This window comes from Rhipicephalus microplus, chromosome X (assembly GCF_043290135.1).
Source record: "Rhipicephalus microplus isolate Deutch F79 chromosome X, USDA_Rmic, whole genome shotgun sequence".
NCBI classification, from domain to species: Eukaryota; Metazoa; Arthropoda; class Arachnida; order Ixodida; family Ixodidae; genus Rhipicephalus; species Rhipicephalus microplus.
The window spans coordinates 181,184,739-181,208,019 of NC_134710.1; the positions used below are offsets into that span (position 1 = coordinate 181,184,739).

General features: G+C 44.4%; 1 protein-coding gene across 1 annotated transcript in view; it reads left to right on the forward strand.

Moving 5' to 3' along the window:
- The window catches only part of LOC119176964 (MAM and LDL-receptor class A domain-containing protein 1), a 115,221-nt gene that overhangs the window by 13,059 nt on the left and 78,881 nt on the right, over nt 1-23,281 (forward strand). Inside the window, exons 3-4 of the mRNA XM_075876493.1 lie at nt 3,704-3,782; nt 4,369-4,527. Of these exons, the coding sequence (XP_075732608.1) occupies nt 3,704-3,782; nt 4,369-4,527 (238 nt within the window). The remainder of the gene's footprint in view (nt 1-3,703; nt 3,783-4,368; nt 4,528-23,281) is intronic.

Consider the following 23,281-nt stretch of genomic DNA (forward strand, 5'->3'; position numbering starts at 1 on the left):
GCGAGATGCGATGGGGTTGGATGCACGTCGACGCTGGCGACATTAGTGACGTTGGGCAGGCGGCCGAACTTTGTTGCAATTCGTCGCGCTTTCAACCCTTCAAACGTACGACGGTGCTTGATAGCGTCACTTACACGCTCCAAAGTTTCTTTTGCGATGAGGAACTGGTAAACGGTTTCCGCGATCCCTTTTAGAAGATGACCAACCTTGTCGTCGTCATCCAGGGCTCCAGTGTCCTGCGCAATTTGAGCACCTCCTCGATATACGTCATGCAGGTTTCCCCGGGGACTTGCACTCGTTGCATAAGAGTTTTCTCGGTACACTTCTTCGTTGCCGAATCCCCAAAGCACAACTTTGATTTCATCGACGAACTTCCGCCACGTTGTGAGGCTTTCTTCATGGTTTTGAAATCATACAGATGTGGTTCCTTTGAGAAAGAGCCCCACAATATAGAGCTCGCTGGTAGCATCCCGGCCATTAAGCCCATTCACCCGTTGGTAGGAGCTGAGTTACGAGTCCACATCTTCTGCAGCTTGTCCAGCGAACGATGGAGGCTGGATGTAGGGCTGCCACGGAATGCGGGAAGTAGGTGGCTCGTAGTAATTGTTGCCGGGAGACGCCATCGCAGGTGGCAGACCAGCAAGTCGTCGGTTTCGGTGAAGCTTCACGTATTTCACCTCAGCGGTCGACGAGTCGCTTTTCGTCAGGGGCGCCGTTGTCGTACCCAGCATTTCTCACCAAAACTGTTACGATGGGGCGTGTTTATTGAAAAACGAATGGCGAAGGGCAGCCGAGTTGACACCGAGCTGCTTCCAAACAGACTAATTTGTTCTCATCTTCCTCACTTCACACGTTGTCGCTTCAGCGTAACAATATCTTGCAGATGGCTTACGCATATTCAAGGGATTCGATCCCCTAGACGATCTCAACCGTGAAATTTAATGTCAGAATTCCTTCAACCGTTAGATTTAAATGTAATATTGGAAACGTATTTTCGGGGTAACTTATTGCAAGCGTGTGCGTTACAGTTTAAGTATAAACAAATGACGAACTTAAAGTAATATTTCTGACTAGCGCGAATGGTCATCCAACTCATTATATTTAGACAACTCTATCACCTACTGTGCAACGGACGCCGACGTTTTAATAAAAGCATTGTCTGTGTGGCCGCCAACTCTATACATAGTATACTTTCTCGATACCTTATGTTTTCACGTAACATTGCGCTGAGCAGGCTCAAAGAAAACTTTCTATGGTTTCACCAATTCTTTTTCAGTAAATAAATATAGGAGTTCCAGTTGGTGCATGCGCCAAGTGCTTATGTAGTTTAGGTACGGGCGTACTGATAAAAAATTGTGAAATCTTCGCTTCTATAATATTTTAATGCTATAATTATTAAGCTGGGTGTCTTTCTTTCTTTCTTTCTTTCTTTCTTTCTTTCTTTCTTTCTTTCTTTCTTTCTTTCTTTCTTTCTTTCTTTCTTTCTTTCTTTCTTTCTTTCTTTCTTTCTTTCTTTCTTTCTTTCTTTCTTTCTTTCTTTCTTTCTTTCTTTCTTTCTTTCTTTCACGGCTTCCGATTCGCTGAGCAGAATTTTCGTTTAACGCTCGCACCTACGGTACTCGACAGTATAGAGGCTTGCCATATTATTGGGGCGCATACCGACTTGTGGTTTTCCGCGGACAGCAAAGTTTTAACGGCCGGCTTAAAGAGGTGCTCTGTTGAAATTATGGCAAACTGGCTGATGACAGCTCTCGAATACAAATACTGCTTCAATCAACCATGTTGTTCATATCCGAAAGTTATCATTGTATAGTTTACTATGACGCTGTAATGGGCGTTTTTTCACCGTATTCTTAGATCATCTGAAACTGCGGCTACGTTTTTGGTCATTCGACTCTTAAGCGAGTGAGTTTATCTGCGAACACGTCTGTATGAACTTTTACATTTTTAAGGAATCATGCAGATGGAAATGAAACTGTTTAGTGGCCCATTTCTTTCTCGGAACAGTGTCATTTAATCATTTATTGATTTCTGCAGCATTCGTTTATTCTTTGTAGCACAACCACACTTATCATTTTGGGACGTCACGTAGCTATCAGAAATCATTACCGTAAGATTTTTGGGAATTAACATATGTTTTCTTTGTAGCAATAGCGTTCATTGTAAAGTATATTTTATTTCACGCTTGACCACCAAGCTTGCTCGGAACGCGCAGCACAGTCACAGCGAAAGCTGAAAGAGTGGCTTTTCTACAGCCTTTTTGAAACACTCTTTGGGTAACTGCTACAAGCACACTTGCTAGATAGTGGGTACCCACGACGCCATAAATTATCATAAATTTTGTGTGGTAGAGAGGGATGAATTTGTTTGTTCGTGGCCTGTCGACTATATGTATGAATGCTGTGCCCTTGTTCGTAATTTTTCGGAGAAGCTTGGTAACAGCTACTGATTTGCCAAACAAATTGTGAGATTTTTTTTATGTTGTGGCTGACGACGATGAAGAATAAGAACTGAGTCTTCGGCAATGGGTTGGTACATTACTTCGATGACCCACGCCTTGCGCAATTCGCATTGTGTGACGCCTGGTTGTTATTTTGATGATCTAAAACGCCTTATTGCTCACATGAAAGAGATTCCTTTCCCGACAGCAAGCCTGCCTAGGTTCAGTTTACAATGTAGTTTCAAGCGCTGGCGTGGCTCAGTGGTAGAATAATGGACTGGCTTGATACTGGCGCAATAGTGGTTACAGACATCGGCAGCGGCGGCGGTGGACAACCATGGCGCCAAAAACAACCTTTGTGATCTCACAACAACTTTAGCTGTAAAAAATGGGTTCCCCATATGCTGCAGAACAGAAGTGATCAGATGTAATTCATAAGGCAGCAAGATTAGACCACTGATTTTACTATAGAGTACTATACACATGTGTGCAAAGTTTTCTAGTTACGGTTTTCGGGTCATTGTGCTTAGACTAGAAGTACGTAAAAAGTGACCTTTATATTATTCTCGTCTTGGGTTCTTGGCATGACGACAAACTGAATAAAATTGGGACCATGGAGTAAGAACAAAGTCACGAGTGTGAAAATTGTTTTTTTGGAGCTGACAATAGCCTAGGTAAATGTGCCATGAAGCAGTCAAGATAAAAATAATTAAACCATCTACTCTCTAGAATTTAATGTCTGATGTAAAGGTGTCGAAGTTTTGCTTTCGTATAGTGTGCCCGAATACTTACATATCCTTAAAAACACGAAAACTACTTGCGATATGCCTTGCCGTAATCCTCCGTGCACTCAATAGCAAGCGGCGAAAGCGAAAGAAAGGGTATAGAGTGTGGCAATAAAGACAAGAAAGTAGAATGTACTTACGTTGTTTACAATGCGAAATGCTCTCACAGCGTGTAAATATTTCTGCGCTCATATTTGGGACTCACGTATGTCACTATGTCTGGACAGCAGTACACCACTCCTATCAAAAAGCCACTCTTGCTTTAGACAGAACTTATATTTTGTTATTACACTGTGAATGAGAAAAACCGGGTGTGTATAACAATTTTCATTGCTTTAGGTAGTAATAGGGGGCACGGGAGGACATCTGTGTGCATAAGACTTCCTGTGTGGGCTTTGTCACAACAAAGCCTCCATTTTCTGGAACTTTCGCAAATCTTAGTTTACTTCCTATATATTTTTCTTTTGGTTGGCTGCAGATCGAACTTGAGTCGTCTTTTACTGACGGCACTGTGGCAGTCGACGACCTTTCCATAGCTCAAGGAAAATGTCCAGAACGTAAGTAAGACTCAGATGGTTTCTCTAGCTTACATAGCCTTATCATGTCAGCGTTGTGACAACGAGGGCTCTTGGCCGTCGAGTGAGACACGTCATCATGGTCTGTGCTCACGCGACATCTCGTCTCTTTCACTCACAAGTGAACGCTTACTGAACTTTACACGGCTTACATTTGGGGACAAAATTTGAGGACCGACTACGAATGTTAACATAGAAGTGAGACGTTCCGGCTCCCACACGGGAGCCTTGCTCACAACAAATCTGAACGGTTGTCTCCATCTGGGTTTTTTGTTTTTGCTTTCCTCTGTTCTTGCTTTGGTGTCTTCGGTTTTTTTGTGCATCAAAATTATTAATAATAATAATAATAATAATAATAATAATAATAATAATAATAATAATAATAATAATAATAATAATAATAATAATAATAATAATAATAATCTACGAGACGGTTGTTTTAAATATAATATTGTCTGGAAATGTTGTTATAGGTATCGTAATTAGGAGGGACATGAAATAATTTATGAATGCCCTTTATTCTTTACATATATTAGATATACACGTATTTTCTACCTCGCCGTTGCAGCTTCAGAGGAAGGCTCCTGCACGTTTGAGAATACAAACTGCGGCTACACGAATGACCCAGGAAACCAGAAGGGACCAAAATGGCAGCGACGACTTCCATGGGTAGACAGCTGGGACTACCACGTAGTTGATGACGATCACACAACACAAACAGAGAACGGTATGTAAGCGTTATTACTTTTGCGCTGATGGTGTAAATGTGGTGATGGTTTCCGGTAGACGTAGACCGATCGGAACGCGAGTGAGTGCTAGCCAAATGTCCCGATGACGTTCATGGCGGCGACCTTAAAGTGTGTCAACATATTCAGGTTTGTAGGTGAAGAATTGAGGGTATATCTGCATAAATTTATGAAATGTCCATGGCAAATAGCTCAAACCTTTAGAATTGATATATTTATGGTTATTGTGATGCAACACACCACGGTGGTCTAAAGTTACGGTGCTAGGCTTCTAACCCGAAAACTGCGGGCTCGAATCCCGGTTGCGGCAGCCGCACTTTGGATGGAGGTGAAAATACTCGAGGACCGTGTAGATATAGGTACAAACTGTAGAAGCTCAGGGGATCAAAATTTCTAGAGCCCTCCGCTGGGGCGTCGCTCATTGTCATATCGAGGTTTAGAGATGTTAAACCCTAAGAGTTATAATTATTGTTATTCTACGTCTATTTAGAGATAAAGAGATTGAATAAGAACTTGAAGAAACACGAAAAGGTGTGTAAGGTCGTACCACATGTTCGTGAGCTATTGTAGTTTTAATGGAAACCATCACAGTTATGAACATGGCACTGTATGGTACTGGTATTGGTCTTTTCCCTTCATGTGTAGCTGGGGAGGTTACCTATATCTTAGAAATAACAAGTGCTTGACAATGGCGTTTGTACTATTACCTGATCATTCTACACTTTTTGGCAAATCACACTTCGTCTCTTATTGAATAGACGCCGAGAAAATAACGGGTTGTGTCCAGTTCTGTTAATATATTTATTAGCAATTTGCCGTCTTCATGAATGCAGACGATGTCTGCATAATGCCCCTTGAGTAAGCCATGTGCTAATTTAACACCTAGAACTTGAAATAGGAAGCTAGTGTACGTCCGCGAACATACTCAAAGCAATAAAGCCATTACACACTTTACAAAACTGTCGGGGCATTTTGTTTTTACATTTTTTTCAGTATTACGATTTTATATACATTTTACTATACCTTACCTCACGAAGGTGACTGCACCTCGAGCGATGCCGTGAACACAAGAGAAAAGTGTTTGCTGGTGCAATACAATGCGGATAAATCCACATGGCGCGTTTATCTGCGGATGTGCCAACTGCCAAGAAAAAAAGAAAAACACAACTTAACAACGTGAAACCTAGGGAGTGGCTAATCACGCGTTGATGAGCCAGTGCTTCCTACTGGAACATGCCAATCGTCGCTAACTGGCAGTGACAGAGATTGGACACAAATACCCACAGTTGGCTTTTAGTTAATGCGCACGCTGCGAATCTTCATCGTTCGACTACGCACACGGGGAATCTCTCACCGGCACTACACTTGGTCAAGATTCACTGATTATATATACGGGTGGCCGTTGAACGGTTCTGCAGCACGAGAACTCGTTTTTTTTTGCTATTATAGAAGTTTGCTAGCAGACACTGCCTGCGTCAGCGTTGTGTCTCACGGGTGAGCGTGCGTTCTGGTTCTTTGCGAGCTGGTAGTTCACCGTTGATCGCAGAAATAGCGTTTTCATAGTTAACGCGTGCCGTTGGCTCTTTCTTGTCACACAGCGGGCGCTGAGGCGGTGGCATCCACTCTTTCCCACAAGCACTTGAACCGTCACGACAGCAGCAGACGACGAAGCACACCGACACGTAAAGACACTAAGGTGTTTCGCCTTTGAAAGGGCGATTGTCTCGGTATATAAGACATACCGGTTATAATCACTTCTCGGCCATTTTTCCGAAACCGCGTTTGTTTACGGTTTGAAGACGTCTCCTAATTTATGGCGCAACGACGTTCCCAACGTGATATACATTTAAATATTATTAAAAAATGCCGAAGTCTGAATGTTGAAAGTTTCAATGCTTTGCTTTGAAGGTGCTTGTAGTTTGCCCATAATAGTAAAGAAGTAGGTGTACCGCACTCATACGGCGTATGATAGATTCTGAATTCAAGTACCATGTCACGTATAACACTTTCAGGAATACTGAAAGTCGATGACCACGAAAACCTGTCAGATTGTTAGTTTCTTGAGTATGCGGCACTAGCACAAGAAAGGTTTCGCCGATAAAAAAGGAAAAAAAAAGGCTGATGACTCACACTGTGGCTGCACATGAGTGAAAATTTGTATTTTCCACACACACGGCCAACACTCATATTGAGTGTGCCATCCTTTTGTCTCACTTCTTTTGCATGATGCAGACACGTTTCATAGTACAGCTTTGCAGGTGTCTTAAGAGCACAGTGTAAAGCAAATAAAAAAACCTTTTGATTTGCATTTTATGAAGAGCAGACCTTCATACATATTTTCCGTATTCGTGATTTTTTATGAAGTCGTTTTTTGGGCGGAGGGAGGCTAAAAACCAGTTTATTTAACGCAAGTAGCGAGTTAGCCCGCGCCCCAGGTCAAAATTGGTATGTGTGCTTACATTCCATTCCTCAAGAAGAAGCTCTAAAAAAGCGCGCGTTTTCTTTCAGGAGTCAGCTGTGCATAATAAATTGTTGAGCGATTGCTAAGGCAGTCCGAAGACACTGTGCGCCTTTTTATTTGTAATTGCTCTTCTGAGCGCGTCAGTTAACACTTATAGCTCCTTACTTTCTATACCTTGTGTCGATCGCGCTTGTCGATAAGGTGAGACGTTGAAGTGATGAATTCCTTCAGTGAGCCTAAATTTCGCGGCTACTACTACAGTTATCTTGCAAATGCGAATAAATGTCGCTGACGTATTGAGATGCTGAGCGCTGAACAAGAAAACTCTTCATCGTCCAACCTTTAAGGTTTTGCAGCATTCATTAAGGTGAATCGCGTGTGAGGTGAGAATGGTTTTGCTCTAAAGAGTATGAATATTGTTTGTGATGCAATTAGAAAAATTGTGTAAGCAAGCTCTACGGTAGAAGAGTTGAGCTAATCGTAATTGTATTGAAGAGTCGGTGGTGTCTTTGTTTGGACACCACAGTCTTAAGGATCGCGACACTGAGTAGCGTTCTTTCGTATAATAATGACACTATTACACGTTTCGCAATTCTGAAATCATTACGAGTGAATCTTGGCCAAAATACAGTCAATTCGCTGAAATAAGTTGACCCCACTCGAATATACATTGCAGCTAGATCTGCACGACAGCTCACACTAAAAGCAAGGCCAGCAACGCGATTGGCCTAAAAGAAAAAAAAAAACTTAGCAATGATTGTCAATCCCGTAGCTACTAAATAAAATAGTTCAATGGTGTTCAGAGCAAAAGACGTTTCATTTTCAGCTGGTTTCTTGATTTAAACTTGATGACCTCAAGACTATGTTTTTTTAATAATTAGGTAGCATTTTTTCCTACCTTTTCGAAGATAATTTATTGATTATTTTCTCTTGTATTCTGCATAAGCACACACAATTAGTATATCAGAATTGAAATTGTGCACTTTACAGTCTTTGCGCCACAAATTCTAAAAGACGCAAATGAACTCATAATTTAGGCTCTAGCATTACAGAATTATTAAAATTGCAATATTAGTCAGATTTTAGGGAATCTGCTACAGTTAGACAGCGCAAAATTAAAAAAAGGAACATATCTTCTGTGCCTATCCCTTTCAATAATTGAGGACATGGTTCTTCAACATGCTGATTGATTGATTGATTTGTGGGGATTAACATCCCAAAATCACCATATGATTATGAGAGATGCCGTAGTAGAGGGCTTCGAAAATTTCGACCATTTGGGGTTCTCTATAACATGCACCCAAACGTGAGCATACGGGCCTACTGCCTTTTCGCCTCCATCGAAAATGTAGCCGTCGCATCCGGGATTTGCGGGTCAGCAGCCAAGTACTTTAGTCACTATACCACCACGGTGGAGGCTTCAACTAGGTGAAAAATGAATGGGACATATAGGGCTTACTCTGGGCCCTTAAGAGCCATTAAACTGTGGTGGGAGACAGAAAAGTTGACAATAAAATTTACAGGTATTCCGGATCTTTACGAAGTTTATATCAGACGAGTTTTATATATGAGTGAGTGAGTTAAACAACTTGATGACGTCCACAATAGGCGCGAGTTAACTCTATGTCACTTGGCTAGGCCCACTCAGTGACGGCAAAGTTAGACCTGACCGCCTTCTCGTGAGCCCTCTGGACGGCCAGGATTTGAGAACTCAAGTCCTGGGCCTTGATGAGCTTGTTCGTTTCCTTACGGTTGAAAAAGGGGCTGACAAAGGCACAACCCACAGGACATGCTCGAAGTCTGCATAATCACCACACAGGGGACTATCCAGGCTTTGGAACTATTCGGGTTATATTGTGTGCAGTGCCGCAGGGCTCGGGTAGGTGCTTGTTCAGAGTAGTCTGAAAGCGACAGCTTGGACCCTGCACAGCGAGGCGTGTGGTTAGGGGCAGCACTCTTCGTGAGTGGTAATGGTGCTTGCAGACCTCATTGTACGTGCGGAGAGGATAGGATCACCTAGGAGATAACGCGTTACCCGGCATACGGTCAGTCAAACTTCGTGCAGCGAGTGCGCCTCCTCGTTCGGATTCATAGAAGCACCCTCAATGGTTCCAAGGTGTGCAGAAAACTCAATGAATTATTTTGGAGGTCTTTGACTTTTTTAAGGATCTCTAGGATCAGGGGAGCCACCATCCCCATTTAAGTTGCCTTGATAGCAGCCTTGGAGTCCGATTACATTGTGTCATGTACACCGTCCGTAAATGCAAGAACGATAGCAACCATCTTTGCAACACTGGAGGTAAGAGTGAAGATGGTAGCGCAGCTGATTACTTCAGAATCGCAGTCAACGGCGGCTGAAGAGAACGCTGCTTTTTTAGCGTTCGAAGCGACATCTACAAAGCAGGCTTGTTCCTTGCCCAAGCATGCACTGGCGAGCGCAGTTTTACTCCTTGGTCGTCTTCGGGCTTCGTTGTAGGTTGGATGCATATTGAGTGGCCTCCACTGTATGAAAATCTTGGAGCTTACTTCGTTGGGCCGCATCACAGCATCAAGACCGGCAATCGCGGGGTTGCCCCCCGGCATGCCGAGTATGGCTCTACCCGCTGGGGTGTCGGACAGTCTGACAAACTGTGAAAACTCTTGGGCTTCGACAATTTCTTCGAATGTGTTGTGAATTCCCAGTTTGAGGAGGGCTTCCACTGGCGTTCGAACGGGGATGCTGCGGGTCAGCTTGAAGACTCTTTTGATTAGGACATTGATATTGTTGTGCTCTGACACGAGCCAGTTGTGCATAGCCGCTGAATAAGCGAAGTGGCATAGCACAAATACATGCATAATCCGGATCAGAATTTTCTCCCCGATTCTTCAGTGTGTTTGCGATTCTTCTCACCAACCTGAGAGCGCTTTCGGTCTTGGTACAAATGAACTTTATGGCGGCTCGATTGACTCCATTGAACTGGATAAACATTCCAAGGAACTTGATAGCGTCCAAACGTGGAACTGAATAGCCGTTACCGGTGAATAACCTGATGCGTCTCTATTTTTCTAGATTCCAGGACCGATCAAAACCGCCTCAAGGCCTCTTGTTATAGAGTAAGAGCTCGGACTAAGCGGGCTAGCACCGTAGGCTGGTAGGGATGAGATAGCACTGAGTCAAATTGATGGCCTCTTGCGAAGCGCTCTTGATCTGACCCTTCAGTAAGGCACCAGATGGTGATTGATATCGTCGGCGTAGATTGTGTGGTTAATGTCTGTATCTTGTTCAAGGCCCTCGACCGGTTGATACTGAAAATATTGAAGAGCATGGAGGAGATCACCTACATGAGCTGTCCTCTTTGACCCAAGGGTAATTTTGTTAGTTTTTTAAATCTCCAGTCCTATGGACCTAGAGGAAAGGAGGGATCGAATGAAATCATACGCCCGCCTACCGAGACGAACCTCAGCCAAGCTCTTCAGAATAAAGGCTTGCTTTGCGTTGTATCTTAATGTTACGGCGCTATGACGCTGAATTACAAGTTAGTACGAATAGAGGTATAGCTTGCAATACGGTGTATCTTAATTTTGTGGCGCTATGACGCTCAATTGCAAGTTAGTAAGATAAGTGGGATAGCTTAAATGTTCAGGTGGTGCATTGTTAGAGTGAACTAACAAATTTTAATGCTTACAATGCGAGCATCTGTTGGAAACATGCAGGTTTTTGTGTGTACCTGGACACGCCATTGACAACGTCCATATTGACGTGATAGCGTCAAAGAGCTCGTTTTGCAGAAACTCCGCTGTTTGCATCATCGTTGGTGTTGGCGTCGTTGCTCGTGGGCAAAAAATCATCTTTTCCATGTCTAACAAAATGAAGAAAAACGCAAAGAAAATAAATGATGAAAAACTTCAGTTCGAGTGACAATGAAAAGTTAGTGGCAAGAAGTTGTTCTACCACAGAGCCATTCTATTGCTCGTAAGTGATTAAAGAAACACATCCAATGTTAATTTGAAGTAGAAGAACGAATCTTATTAACACACCTAATAATTTTGCGATAAGCAGGATGAACAGTGAAAGTGCCTCAGACAGGCTGGCCGACGTTTCGGTTGGAGGACGTGTCTTTGTCAAAGGTGCCTTGTCATCCTTTAAGTGCTAGCTTTAAGGGGGTTAGCATTGACGTCATTACCTGCAGTGGCATGTGTTTCTGTTGGTAATCGCCGTCTGGAAAGAAAAATATATATAAAGCAGAAGAATACAGCCCTTGATTCATTTCAAGTTAGGTTGCAACGATACTAAGGATTCCGCTCTCAGTGGGAAGGGGAGGGGGGAATAAAAAAGTTCAATAAAAAGAAAACAGCAAGGTATACGTGATGTGCAACAAACTGGGAGTCGCTACAGACACGAACGAAAGAAAGAGCATAAAAGTTTGAAACCAGCCGACGGGTGCCACGTCCAGTCAACGTAGAGGGTTGAAACTCATTTCATACAACAATAAAGTTCACCTACGATACCTCGGCTCAGCGCATCAACATTTTAGACACGACCATATGTCTGGAAAATGGGGTACTTAAAACAACTCTGTATAGAAACTATTACACAAGAAATCCAAGACACTGTAAACAGGGCATGTCTAAGAGTCATACAAGAAGGTTACGCCGTATATGCATAAAAACGAGGATTACGCAAACATACTTACCACCCTAAAAAAAGCACTATCAGACAGAAACCATCCTAACACATTCCTTGACAAATACTATACGGACCGGAATCAGGCCGAAAGAAGACCTGAAACCACGTTCTAAAACCACCGCCATCACGAGAACGCCTTTTTTCCCTACAATGTTTTCTAATGCACTTCCTAACAAACAACATCCTCAAAAAATACTATTCAATTCTAGCAGTAAATTAGAAACTTAAGAAAATATTTCCCGAACCACATAAGGTTGCCTTCAGACGCAACGCTAACTTTAATAAAGACATGCTTGTTCACGCAAAACTCAAAGCAAGGACTGGGACAAAGTCTGGTCCCTGTGGCCGGTCCGAATGCTCCGCCTTCAAACATATACAGCCGGCTACCAGCGTAAAAAGCGCCGCATCTGATTACATTCATAATGTTGCAGCGAGCTTCACCTGCACTTCAAACAACTTCATAAACTGTCTTGAGCGCGCCACCTGTAGGCGAAACTGGGTAACCAATTCATGTAAAACTGAACGGCCACCCTGCAGACACAAAGCACAATTCACCAAATGCGGTAAACGGTCACTTCAATCAACAGGACAACAATTAAGACCAAGCCAAGCTTTACGTTCTACAAACAAATTTCTGGTCGACACGAGAAAGAAAATGCATATGATCATATTTGATTCACAAATTTAAGTCCCTACACCCATCAGGAATCAATGTAGCACGTGGCAATTTCTAACCACTAAAAACCACACCATAATCGCCGCTACATTTACAGACATAAGATACGTTCATCCTTCAAATAGCCGTAACCGGTAAAACAGAATCGCTGCTAACCTACATATAATACTAATAATGAGCTCTTTCAATCTTTTATTTTACATATAAATTTGTGTGCACGATGTATAGATTGTTACGAGGTTTTTATTTTATAGAACATTTCAACCGCTGCTTCCTTTCCTCTTTCTTCGCTTCTAAAACCACTGCTACCGCACAACGACAGTTATACTTATAGCTTACCGTTAGCGTGATGGCGGAGGTTAAGAGATTGGCATTACCGTGCAGCAAACGTTCGTTGCGGACAGCGTCTTACGTGGGATAACGTGTACGTGGTTTACGTACCCCAGCTGAGATGGTGGCGCCACATATTGGAGGTTCAAGAAGTAAGAACGATTAAAAGGAAAAAAAAAACGAGAATGTCTGCCTATGTCACTGCGCGAAGCTTTGTTACGAGTTTAATTTAGTAATAATAAAAGTAAATATATATGAACCACGCACCAAACGCGAAAACATTTATGTTGCTGATTTCTTTACATCAATCTTGTAGTTCAGCCTAGGTACGTTGGGAATGGGAAGTTATCTCAAAAGCTACGCCAACTTATCCGCAATGCTCAGTCGTCGAAGCTAGCTGAAGGCAAGCGAAGCCGCTTTAACAGTCGTTTGCGGCGAACAAAGTGAATCTTTCAACAACTACGCCATAATAACTTCGAAGTGGACGTCCGAAAGCGGCGCCATGTTTTACGTACACTATACGTACGCGTACAGTAACACGGTATCGTTAAATCTGAGAATAGCACGCGTACAATAAGCGGTACGGGTAACGAACGTATCTGCGCATGCGCACTTCGATCCCGCTATCACAGTACGCCCGGTATCTCAGTAATACCAGTTTGCTATAACTGTCTATTGCCAACCCAGGAAGTTCTCTGCGTCTTTTTTCGTTTGTTTAGCCCACCGTCCTACCTTGCCCCGCATTTTCGTTGTTTTTCTTTTTAAATGCGAAGCATTTCTTAGCAAAGTTCAGTGACTTTGAGCGTATCTTTTATCTATATATCTAGGCGCTTACGTTTGGGTGCTCTGGTGATCACCGCCTTAACTTGGCGTGAACCAAAATTAGCATGGCAAGGTAAGATGGTTTGACAAATATGATGCGCTGCAGAGTCAAAACATGAATAATGCTACATTCCTATTGCGCACGTCGTCAAACACTTCCCGCCGAACAGCGGCGCATACCCACGAACGAGTATGTGGCACTGATATGCGTGTATGTACCACAGGTGATTGATACTCAGTATCTATATAGCAAGGAACGATGAGAACACACATGGGCAGTTTTAACACTGCCAGCGTTACGAAAGCCCCGATATCGGCAGCATCAAACCGATGAATGCAAATAATAAATGTCAGGGTCCAAGCTGTAATCGAACCCAAGCATTCTGCGTGGCAATGAAGCATTCTACCTCAGAGCTACGCGAGGTCTCGGAACTAGTTTTTCAATAGACGCTAATTTTCGTGAAACGTCAATAGTGGATAGAGCTTCCTAATCAATTTTATAAACATTAAATATGTAATCTTTTGATACAGCCGCCACGTCGGGTTAACGTCAATTGTGGTTAGGTGCTATGCGCTGAAGTTGATACATGTAGCAGTGTCCACGGCCACCATCCTCGCGAGCATCAGCGCTTCATATTCGCTTCTGGTGTTGCTTATACGCATGTTCCTGTTGGCATCGTTGCGAAAGTGAAAACAACTGGTTATATAAACATCTGCAACTCTTCAAGATATGTCTGCGCGTGCAACATTTGTACATATATTTAGCGTCATTTCATGACTTGTCACTCAATTAAAAAAATTGCGACACGCGCATCTTCCTTCCGCATGCTTCGCATAACGTCGATTCCCAGGGTACGTGGGATCTGCCGAATTTTTTATTTAGTATTTGCTCATATCCCCTGCGTTCTCAATTTTCCTTTTTTTTAGCCAAGATGCCGCCAAATTCTTCAGGCAATTTTCCTGAGCGGACTACCTATGGTGAGATTTAAAACATAATTTTGCCAGTGACCTTCCCCATTGAACACCTGTTCTTCAGACACCTCATTAGTATCGCTTACCGTCGACATCTTGACATTTAAAAGCATGCCGCCTGCTTCTGCCTTTTTTTTTGTAACTGCTTTCTTGTTATGCTTCCCATTCATAGGTGGTTGTTTGGGAATAGGCATACGTCACTATTGTCGGTAACGTTTTGCAGTGGCTGGACGGGGCGTCCTTTTGCTGGTATCGGAGTTTCATGCTCTTATTTATTATTATTTTATTATTTATTTATGAATAATTCAATCAATTACGCTGTTGTCGATGTCTGTCGTAATAGGTTTCAGACCATTTTCGTTCCGACTTTCGCGACCTATTTATATTGACATTGCTTCTTTCGAGTCCGAATCATGCCTGATCCCAGCCCGACGTTATCGCACCGTACAATCGTAGACGATAAAGACGGATTAAGGACACTATCACATACGCAAAAACATGTAGACGTATAATGCACTAGAAAAGATACCCTAATTATTAACTAGTACGCCTGTTTCCTTGAAGCAGTAAGTGATGTGTTGCCATCTTACGGCTGAGGTGAAGCTGCGTAGCTCAGCCGCTTTTTGGCCCGAGTGACCACTCTTGTCATATTTTGGTGACTCTATGACGCAATGCGTTCCCCTCGTCGTAGGGGGTTGGAGCAGTGCCAAGTAAGTCACGCCACGGCTGCGCGTTGACGTCACGCTGTTCTCGCAGTACGCGCTGACGTCACCTTCTCCCTCGCCTACCGTGTGCTCGCTGCATCATTCGCAGCTGCCACTTCGTCCATTCGCCCGCAACACCTGCCGCTACCACCGCTTGCTCCGCTACCGCGACCACCGCTGGCTACACCGTGACTCGTAGGTTAACGCGATATGACCCTGACGCGCGCATAACGCACGCTTTGAAACATGTCTGTATGTGTTACAAGACCTACGCTAGCCATGACTTCAAACTTCGGCAAATCTTCCAGCGTTCACCACAGCACCCGCGTTAGCACCGTTCAACCCGTCACGCCACCCGCGCGCAACGCTGCTGCTTCTCATCCCATCAGGCTACCTTTGGGAAGATGGTGTGCAGTTTTTTATGTGCAGGCGGGCGAGTAGATGAACTTCTTTAGCGCGCTGAAGGTAGATGGTGACGTCCAGATTTTCTTTGTCAGCGACGTTGGGTAGCATGGCGTCGAGCTCGTGGACGGGTTCGTTCCATAAACCAACTTGTATGGTGACATCTCCGTCGTCTCCTGCACCCCCGCGTTCTATTCGAAGGTCAAGTACGGAAGGATGGCATCCCATGTGTTGTGTTCGACGTCGAAGTAAATGGCCAACATGACAGCGATGTTCTCATTAAGACGCCCGGTGAAACCGTTTGTCTGTGGTTGGTAGGCAGTGGTGCGGCGGTGGTTTGTTTGCGGCGGTGGCTTGTCTCAAGATCGCCTGAGTGAAATCGGCAGTAAAGACCGTACCTCTATCGGTAATGAGAACCTCTGGCGAGCCATGACGAAGGACGATGTTCTCATCGGAGAAATTGGCTACCTCAGTGGCACTGCCTTTGGGTGGCGTGTTTGTTTCGGCGTAGCGGGTAAGGTAGTGCGTAGCTACAACAATCCGTTTGTTTACGAAATTCGACGTCGGAAACGGCCCTAGTAGGTCCATCCCGATTTGTTAGAATGGTCGGCGAAGTGGTTTGATTGGCTTAAGAAAGCCTGCTGGTCTTGTCGGCGGTGCATTGCGGGGCTGGCAGTCCCGGCATGTCCTCATGTAATGATTGAGATCGGCGGAAAGGCGTGGCCAGTTGGGCTTTTCTTGTATCCTCGCGAGCTTACGGGAAAAACCGAGGTGGCCAGTCGGTGGGTCGTCGTGCAAATCCTGCAGAATTTCTGGCCGCATTGCGGAAGATACAATTTTTTTTTTTATTTGAATATACTGCAGGCCCTTCACGGCCCTAGCAGGAGTGGGTACACAGATACATCGAAATACATACATTGCCAGAAAAAAAAAATCATGGTGCAAATTCAATACACTGTATGCGGTTGATGAAAGAGTCAATCGTACTACAACAAACAATGTCGTTGGGTAGGCTGTTCCAGAGGGAGATAGCTGACGGAAAAAGTGAATGTTTGTGAGCGTTTACACGACTTAAAGGTTGGCGTATTGTTTTAGAATGATTTAGTCGGAATGATTGTTTAGGCGGATCTTGCAGATAATGAGAGCGTGATATGTGGAAATGACCATGATATAATTGGTAAAGGAATTTTAATCGTGACATTATTCTGCGTTGAGAAAGTTGTTTTAAGTTTGCCCTTGCGAGTAAATCTGCGGTACTGGACTGCCTCGCGAATTCTGAATATACGAACCTTACTGCCAATTTTTGTATTCGTTCTATTTTACTAATCAGGTACTTTTGATGTGGACTCCAGATGAGATCGGCGTACTCTAAACATGGTCTAATTAGTGTTTTGTAGGCATTTATTTTAATATGTGGTGGTGCATTGCGCAGTTTTCTTCTCAAGAAAGATAACTTCCTTTCCGCTTTCTGACACATGGCCAAGATGTGTGGTTCCCAGTTAAGGTTCGGCGTGAGTGTAATGCCTAGGTATTTTACTTGATTGCATTTTTCGATAATTGAGTTTCCAATCCTATATGTATAGTTAAGGGGGGATTTCTTATTTGTAAAAGAAATGCAATGCGTTTTTGATGTGTTTAGTTTCATGCCCCAAGTATTGCACCAGGAATAAATTGCCTGAAGTGAATTGTTAAGTTTGGTTTGGTCATCTGAATTGCGCACGACTGTGTACACGACACAGTCGTCGGCAAACAGACGCATCTGAATAGGGTTCTCAACGGAAAATTGGATGTCGTTAATAAACATTAAAAATAGCAGAGGTGCAAGAACCGATCCCTGAGGTACACCAGAATAAACATCAAGTGGTTCTGATAGCTGATTGTCAATTTTAACGCTTTGTTTCCGTTTAGTTAAGAAGTTGTTGATCCAGGATATTATTTTGATATCAATACCAAAAGCCGTTAGTTTTTTGACTAAATCCAGATGTGGGACAACGTCGAACGCCTTAGAAAAGTCTAAAAATATAGCATCTAATTGGACGTTATCGTTGATTGCGTTGGCTATGTCATGAGTTAATTCAGCTAATTGGGTTATAGTTGAGAGGCCTGATCTGAAACCATGCTGTTGTTTGTAGAGAAGTTCGTTTGTTTCTAGGTGAGTTATTATGGCCTTGAAAATTACATGTTCCATTATTTTGCAGCACGAACTCGTAAGTGACACTGGGCGGTAGTTGCTTATTTCTAGTTTGGGGCCTGATTTATGTATAGGAATTACTACAGCATTGCACCAGTCGTCTGGTATCTGTGAAGTTTGAAGAGATAACGTGTATATTTTAAAGAGATACTTAGATGTCCAATTAGCGTATCGGCTTAAAAATGAGTTAGTGATTTGATCGGGGCCCGTAGATTTCTTTTGATCAAGCTTTTGTAATAGAGAAAGTATGCCCTCCTCGTTTACGATTAATTCTTCCATGGGTATTTTCACAGTATAAGGAGGTAGTAGCGCATTACTGGTATGTTTCGTGAAAACTGACTGAAAAAACTTGTTCATCTCATTAGCAATGTGTTCGGGATCTTTAATGATTTGTTCCGAATTTTTAATTTGTGAGATTGAGTCTCTTTCATCTGATAAGTATCGCCAGAATTTTTTGGGACAGTGCGCCATAAACGAAGCTAACGTAGTGTTAAAGAAGCGGGTTTTTGCTTCTGACATTTTATGCTTTAATGTCCCGATAAGATCACGTACGTTGTTTTTGGTTCCCTTTTTCTGCCGTCGTTTTATTTTTCTTTTCAGTTGAATTATCTCACGCGTTATCCAAGGGTATTCTCGGTTGATGCGTTTCTTTTTATTCGGAATGAATGTGTCTTCGCAATATTTAACAGTGCTTTAAAATGCGCCCAAAGTTCTTTTACGTCTGTAAGCTCAATGAATTCATGAAATTGTGTTAAAGATAAAGATAAAAATTGTGTTAAATGATAAAGTAGCTGGCTCTTGCCGTAAAGAAGTTATTTACGAGGCTGTTCTTTTTCAAGAAAAATGACGCCCTCACCTGAATAATTTTGAGACAATGGCGCTGTGGGACTCGAGGTATTCCGCTAGGCCCCTTAGTACCGGGTCGCCTCGCTTTCGCTCGGTGAATTCATTCGTACTGATGGTTCTCAGAAGCACTCATCATCCAGGTCGTCCTGCGGTGGTAGATCTACGGGTGCGCTAGACAAGCAGTCGGCGTTGGAGTGTTTTCTTCTGAAATGCGCACGACGATAATGTCGAATTCTCGAAGCATTAGACTCCACCGTGCGAGGTGACCGGAATGACCCTTCAAGTAAGCTAGCCAACACAAGGCGAGGTGGCCACTGACAACTTTAAAAAGTAAATGTAAAGGCGAAACTTTGACGCTGCTTAGATGATGGCATGGCACTCCTTTGCTGTTCTGGAATAGTTGGCATCGGCTTTGAATAGCGACCGGCTAGCATAACTGATAACCTTTTTGCAGGCTAGTACTTTGCACACAGACAACACCAAGTCCTACGCTGCTTGCGTCGGTGTGTACTTCTGTTTCAGCGTACTCGTCGAATTGTTCAAGTGTCGGCAGTGTCTGCAGGCGTCGTTTAAGTTCCTAAAATGCTTCATCCTGTGCTGATTCACACCTGAATTCGACGTTGCTTGTTGCGATGTGAGTTAGCGGTTCGGCGATTTGTGGAAATCTTTTCACGAAACGCCCGGTATATAGGCGCGCAATCCGAGGAATCGGCCTACGGCCTTATTGTCGGTGGGTGGGGGAAACCGGCAACGACAACTGTTTTCTGCGGATCTGGATGAACTCCAGGCTTGCTAATCACATGGGAACAAGAACTTCTTGTACACGAAAGGGCACTTTTCTGGCTTCAGGGTGAGTCCAGAAGTCTTGATAGCTTGAAGTACTGCTTAAAGGCACCGGAGATGCTCGTCAAAGCTCGAGGAAAACACGATGACGTCGACCAAGTACTCGAGGCAAGTCTGCCATTTCAATTCAGCCAGAACGGTGTCCATAACACGCTGGAACGTCGCAGGTGCCGGGCAAAGATAAAGTATCATGACCTTGAACACGAAGAAGCTGTCTGGTGTGATAAAGGCACTCTTCTCTCGATCTATCTCGTCGACCTCGACTTGCCAATAGCCAGTCTTGAGGTCCATTGACGAAATTTACTTAGCGTTGTGGAGTCCAGCTAGGGTGTCCTGTATACGTCGGAGACGGTACACATCCTTTTTCGTGATTTTGTTCCGGTGGTGGTAATTGACACAATAACGTATGTCCTGTGTAACGTTGTCAATAGCCAGTCTTGAGGTCCATTGACGAAATGTACTTAGCGCTGTAGAGTCCATCTAGGGTGTCGTCTATACGTCAGAGACGGTACACATCCCTTTTCGTGATTTTGTTCCGGCCGGGGTAATTGACACAATAACGTATGTCCTGTGTTACGTAAGGCTCATGTTGACGTCCAAATCTAGTTGAGGACCTCGATTCGTCGAAGCAGCTTCGGCAACATCGAAGAAGGCGAAATACTTGTTGACGTTCATGAATTCGTCGATGTGAACGACTGTCATACGAACGTTCAAGTAGCTGCCTATATTCGTGACTAAAGTTTGTTAGCTCCACCTTTGCGTTGCCGTCACAGAGCAAGCTATCTTCTTGCGACGCAAATTTGATAGTTCAGAACCAGGTGCTTATTGCCTTCGATGACGTCTTCAATGTTTTCGGCTTTTGTAGTGGTCGGGAGAGAGTGAACGAAAATCCCCTCGGAGGTATTTTCATTCTCGGCGCTCCCACGAGATAATCGGCGATGTAACGTGGTCTTTGACCCCGCTGCGGACACGGCCCGTCGAAACAAGCGCAAGACGGGATCGAGAGGCACGGCCTGGCAGCCTACTTGGCTTAGCTCCCTCATCCCTCACCCTTTCGATGAATAAAAGTTGTCACTCACTCATTGTCGAAACCACAGTAGTCCCATCTGGTGCTACTGGTAGCGCCGGTACGTGTGCCCGGCTTCACCGTGGCGATGACTTAAGGGGCGGTGGTCAGGGCGCGGCAGACGTCAGTTTTCCAAGGAGCGTAAGGCTGGCCGGCAGGTGGGTGGTTTGGCGTCAGTGGGGGTGGCGGTGGAGTCTGGCGGCGGAACTGCGGTAGGGCAGCGTCTTCACGGGACCTTGGAGGAGTGTCGTGATGGACTGCGGTAGCGTAGCTCATAACTTCCAATTCAGGTTGTGGTGTGTCGAGAGTTCCAAGTGATCCGAACTTCCTCGCGGACAATGTCGGTGATGGAACTAACTCTAGGCTTTGATGACGGTAAAAGCTTGCACAGCTCCTCTCGCACAATCCTCGGATTGTGTCGTGCGGGTCGTCGGTGTTGAAGGCATGGGCTTCAGCATAGTTGAATCATGAGCGGCGGTTGTACTGCATTGTACGCATCTTATGCGTCTTTCGATAGTCGTAGCCTCCATAAGGAATTCATTGGCCATCTTCAGTGGGTTGCGGACAAGTGCCACAACCAGCTCGTGCTTGACTCCTCGCCACAGGAATCGGAGCGTCTTCTTCTCGGCCATAGCGGGGTCGGCGAGACGGAACAGCCGGGTCATCTCTTCGACGGAGGTGGTCAGGTTTTCGTGTGGGAGTTGCACACGTGTCTCCAAGATAGTAGCGGCACGTTTCTTGCAAACTACGCTCGTGAACCTACTCAGAAACATGGTCCGAAAGAGATCCCAGGTTCGTAGCATGAATTCCCGGTTCTCGAGCTACGTATTCGTGGAGTCTCAGTCTAGATAGAAGTAAACGTGACGTGGTTTTTATTCGTGGACCCAGCCCTTCAAAGCGGCGACTCGGTCTCGGATGAAGGTTTCCGGGTCGTCCAGTTTTGAACCACAGAAAGTTGGTGGTTCCTATAGATTGCCGGAGCACAGTTGGTGCAGGCGGCACGGGGGCTGTAATTGTCGCTGTGGTCGAGATCAGGGTTCTGGTTGGTCGGGTCTTTTCATGTAGAAGCCTATGCTTTGGCATTAGCCCTTATTGGCGGCGTGCTTGCTCGCAGGTTCAGGTTGGCGAGGGTGTTTTGTTCACGGTTGCGGTTTGGCTCATGACTGGAAGGGGGGGGGGAGGGCGTTCGGTACACGGACGGGAAGCACCTCCACCAGATGTCACGTGGTCGTGGCGTGACAAAGGAAGCCCACTGGATGTTCAGATGAAGTTTTTTATTTGGCCGAGCTTGTGGCCGGTAGATGAACAGTAAATTACAACAACATACTGACACTAATAGCAGCGAACAGAGCGTCAGCATTTATACATGTGCCGTCGATATTTCAGCCTTCCAACTGGTCGCCGCGAAAGCTCTGGAATAATCTTGAGTGTTCGCGTCTTGTGCTCAATCCTAACTGAACGATCTACAATAATCGTGAACCTTCTCGAACAATAAAATGCAGTTTGCGCAAAGCAGTTATGACATGCTTTGTGGGTGAAAACAAAATGAAGGAAAAGTGAAAATAAGAAACGCACGTGGCAATATGTTGGCATGTTGCCTTATGGTCGCGTAGTAATCCCTTCGTTCATTCCAAAAAGGAACACTCATGGCGTAGTGGGCACATAACAGTTGTACAGCCGCGGCCACGCCTCTGTATAGCGCGCGAGCAGCCGGCCTTGCTTTGCGGCATGACACCTTGCGGCCGTCGCGGGTCGTGACATCGCGTGCACTGGAGCATGCGCGGGCTTACAAACAGGCAGGCCTGCTCTGCACGGGTGACAACGTGGGAAGGTGTGCTCGTTTAACCGAAGATCCGTGCTCGCTCAGGGCGTTTTCGTCATATCTACTTCATAAGACGAAGCGCATTTCGACTGGTAAAACACACCTGCATAAACAAAGCACTCTTTGTGGCCGTTTTGATTTTGTGGCCATCTAGATTTTTTGAGCAGCTGTTGGCATTATCATATCGCCATATAATCACATGCTTCAAAACGGCTAGAAAGCGTGCATCGTTGATGCAGGCACGTTTAATCAATCGAAACGTGCTTCGTCTTATAAAATAGATGTGACGAAAGTGACCCTGAGGGACCGCGGATTGATTGATGTGTGGGGTTGAACGTCACAAAACCACCACATGATTATGAGGGACGCCATAGTGGAGGTATCCGGAAATTTCGACCACCTGGGGTGAGGGACCACGGATCTTCGGCTTAATAAGCACACCTTACACTTTTGTCACCCATGAAGATACTGCCTGCTTGTCTATGAGGCCACGCGTGCTCCTGTGCACGTCGGCTGGCGCAAGTTACGTTTCCTTTTTCGGTACATGATATTTTATAGAATGCATTATTTTCGTCCACGCTAGCGTATGGTGCACACTAGTTTGGCTAACGACAACTAAAAAAATACGAAATATTTTCTTTCACTTCAAACGAGTGCCATACGCATAGTTATTAAAGTTCCTTACGTAAGTCACGGAGAGGGTATGTTCGAAAAATATAGCATTGTAAATATACCATGCATGTGCAGCTTCAGACTACTTTGACAACATGAGTTGGAAAGAAGAAAAAAACGTCCCTTCTGACGCTGTTGCCGAGATTGAAAAAAAAAATGTCCTTACATACTGCACACGCCATACCCAATCATGCAAATTTCACAAACGCCGCACGACCTACGGTAAGCGAATGCTGAGCTACGCATTACCAACTTTGTTAAA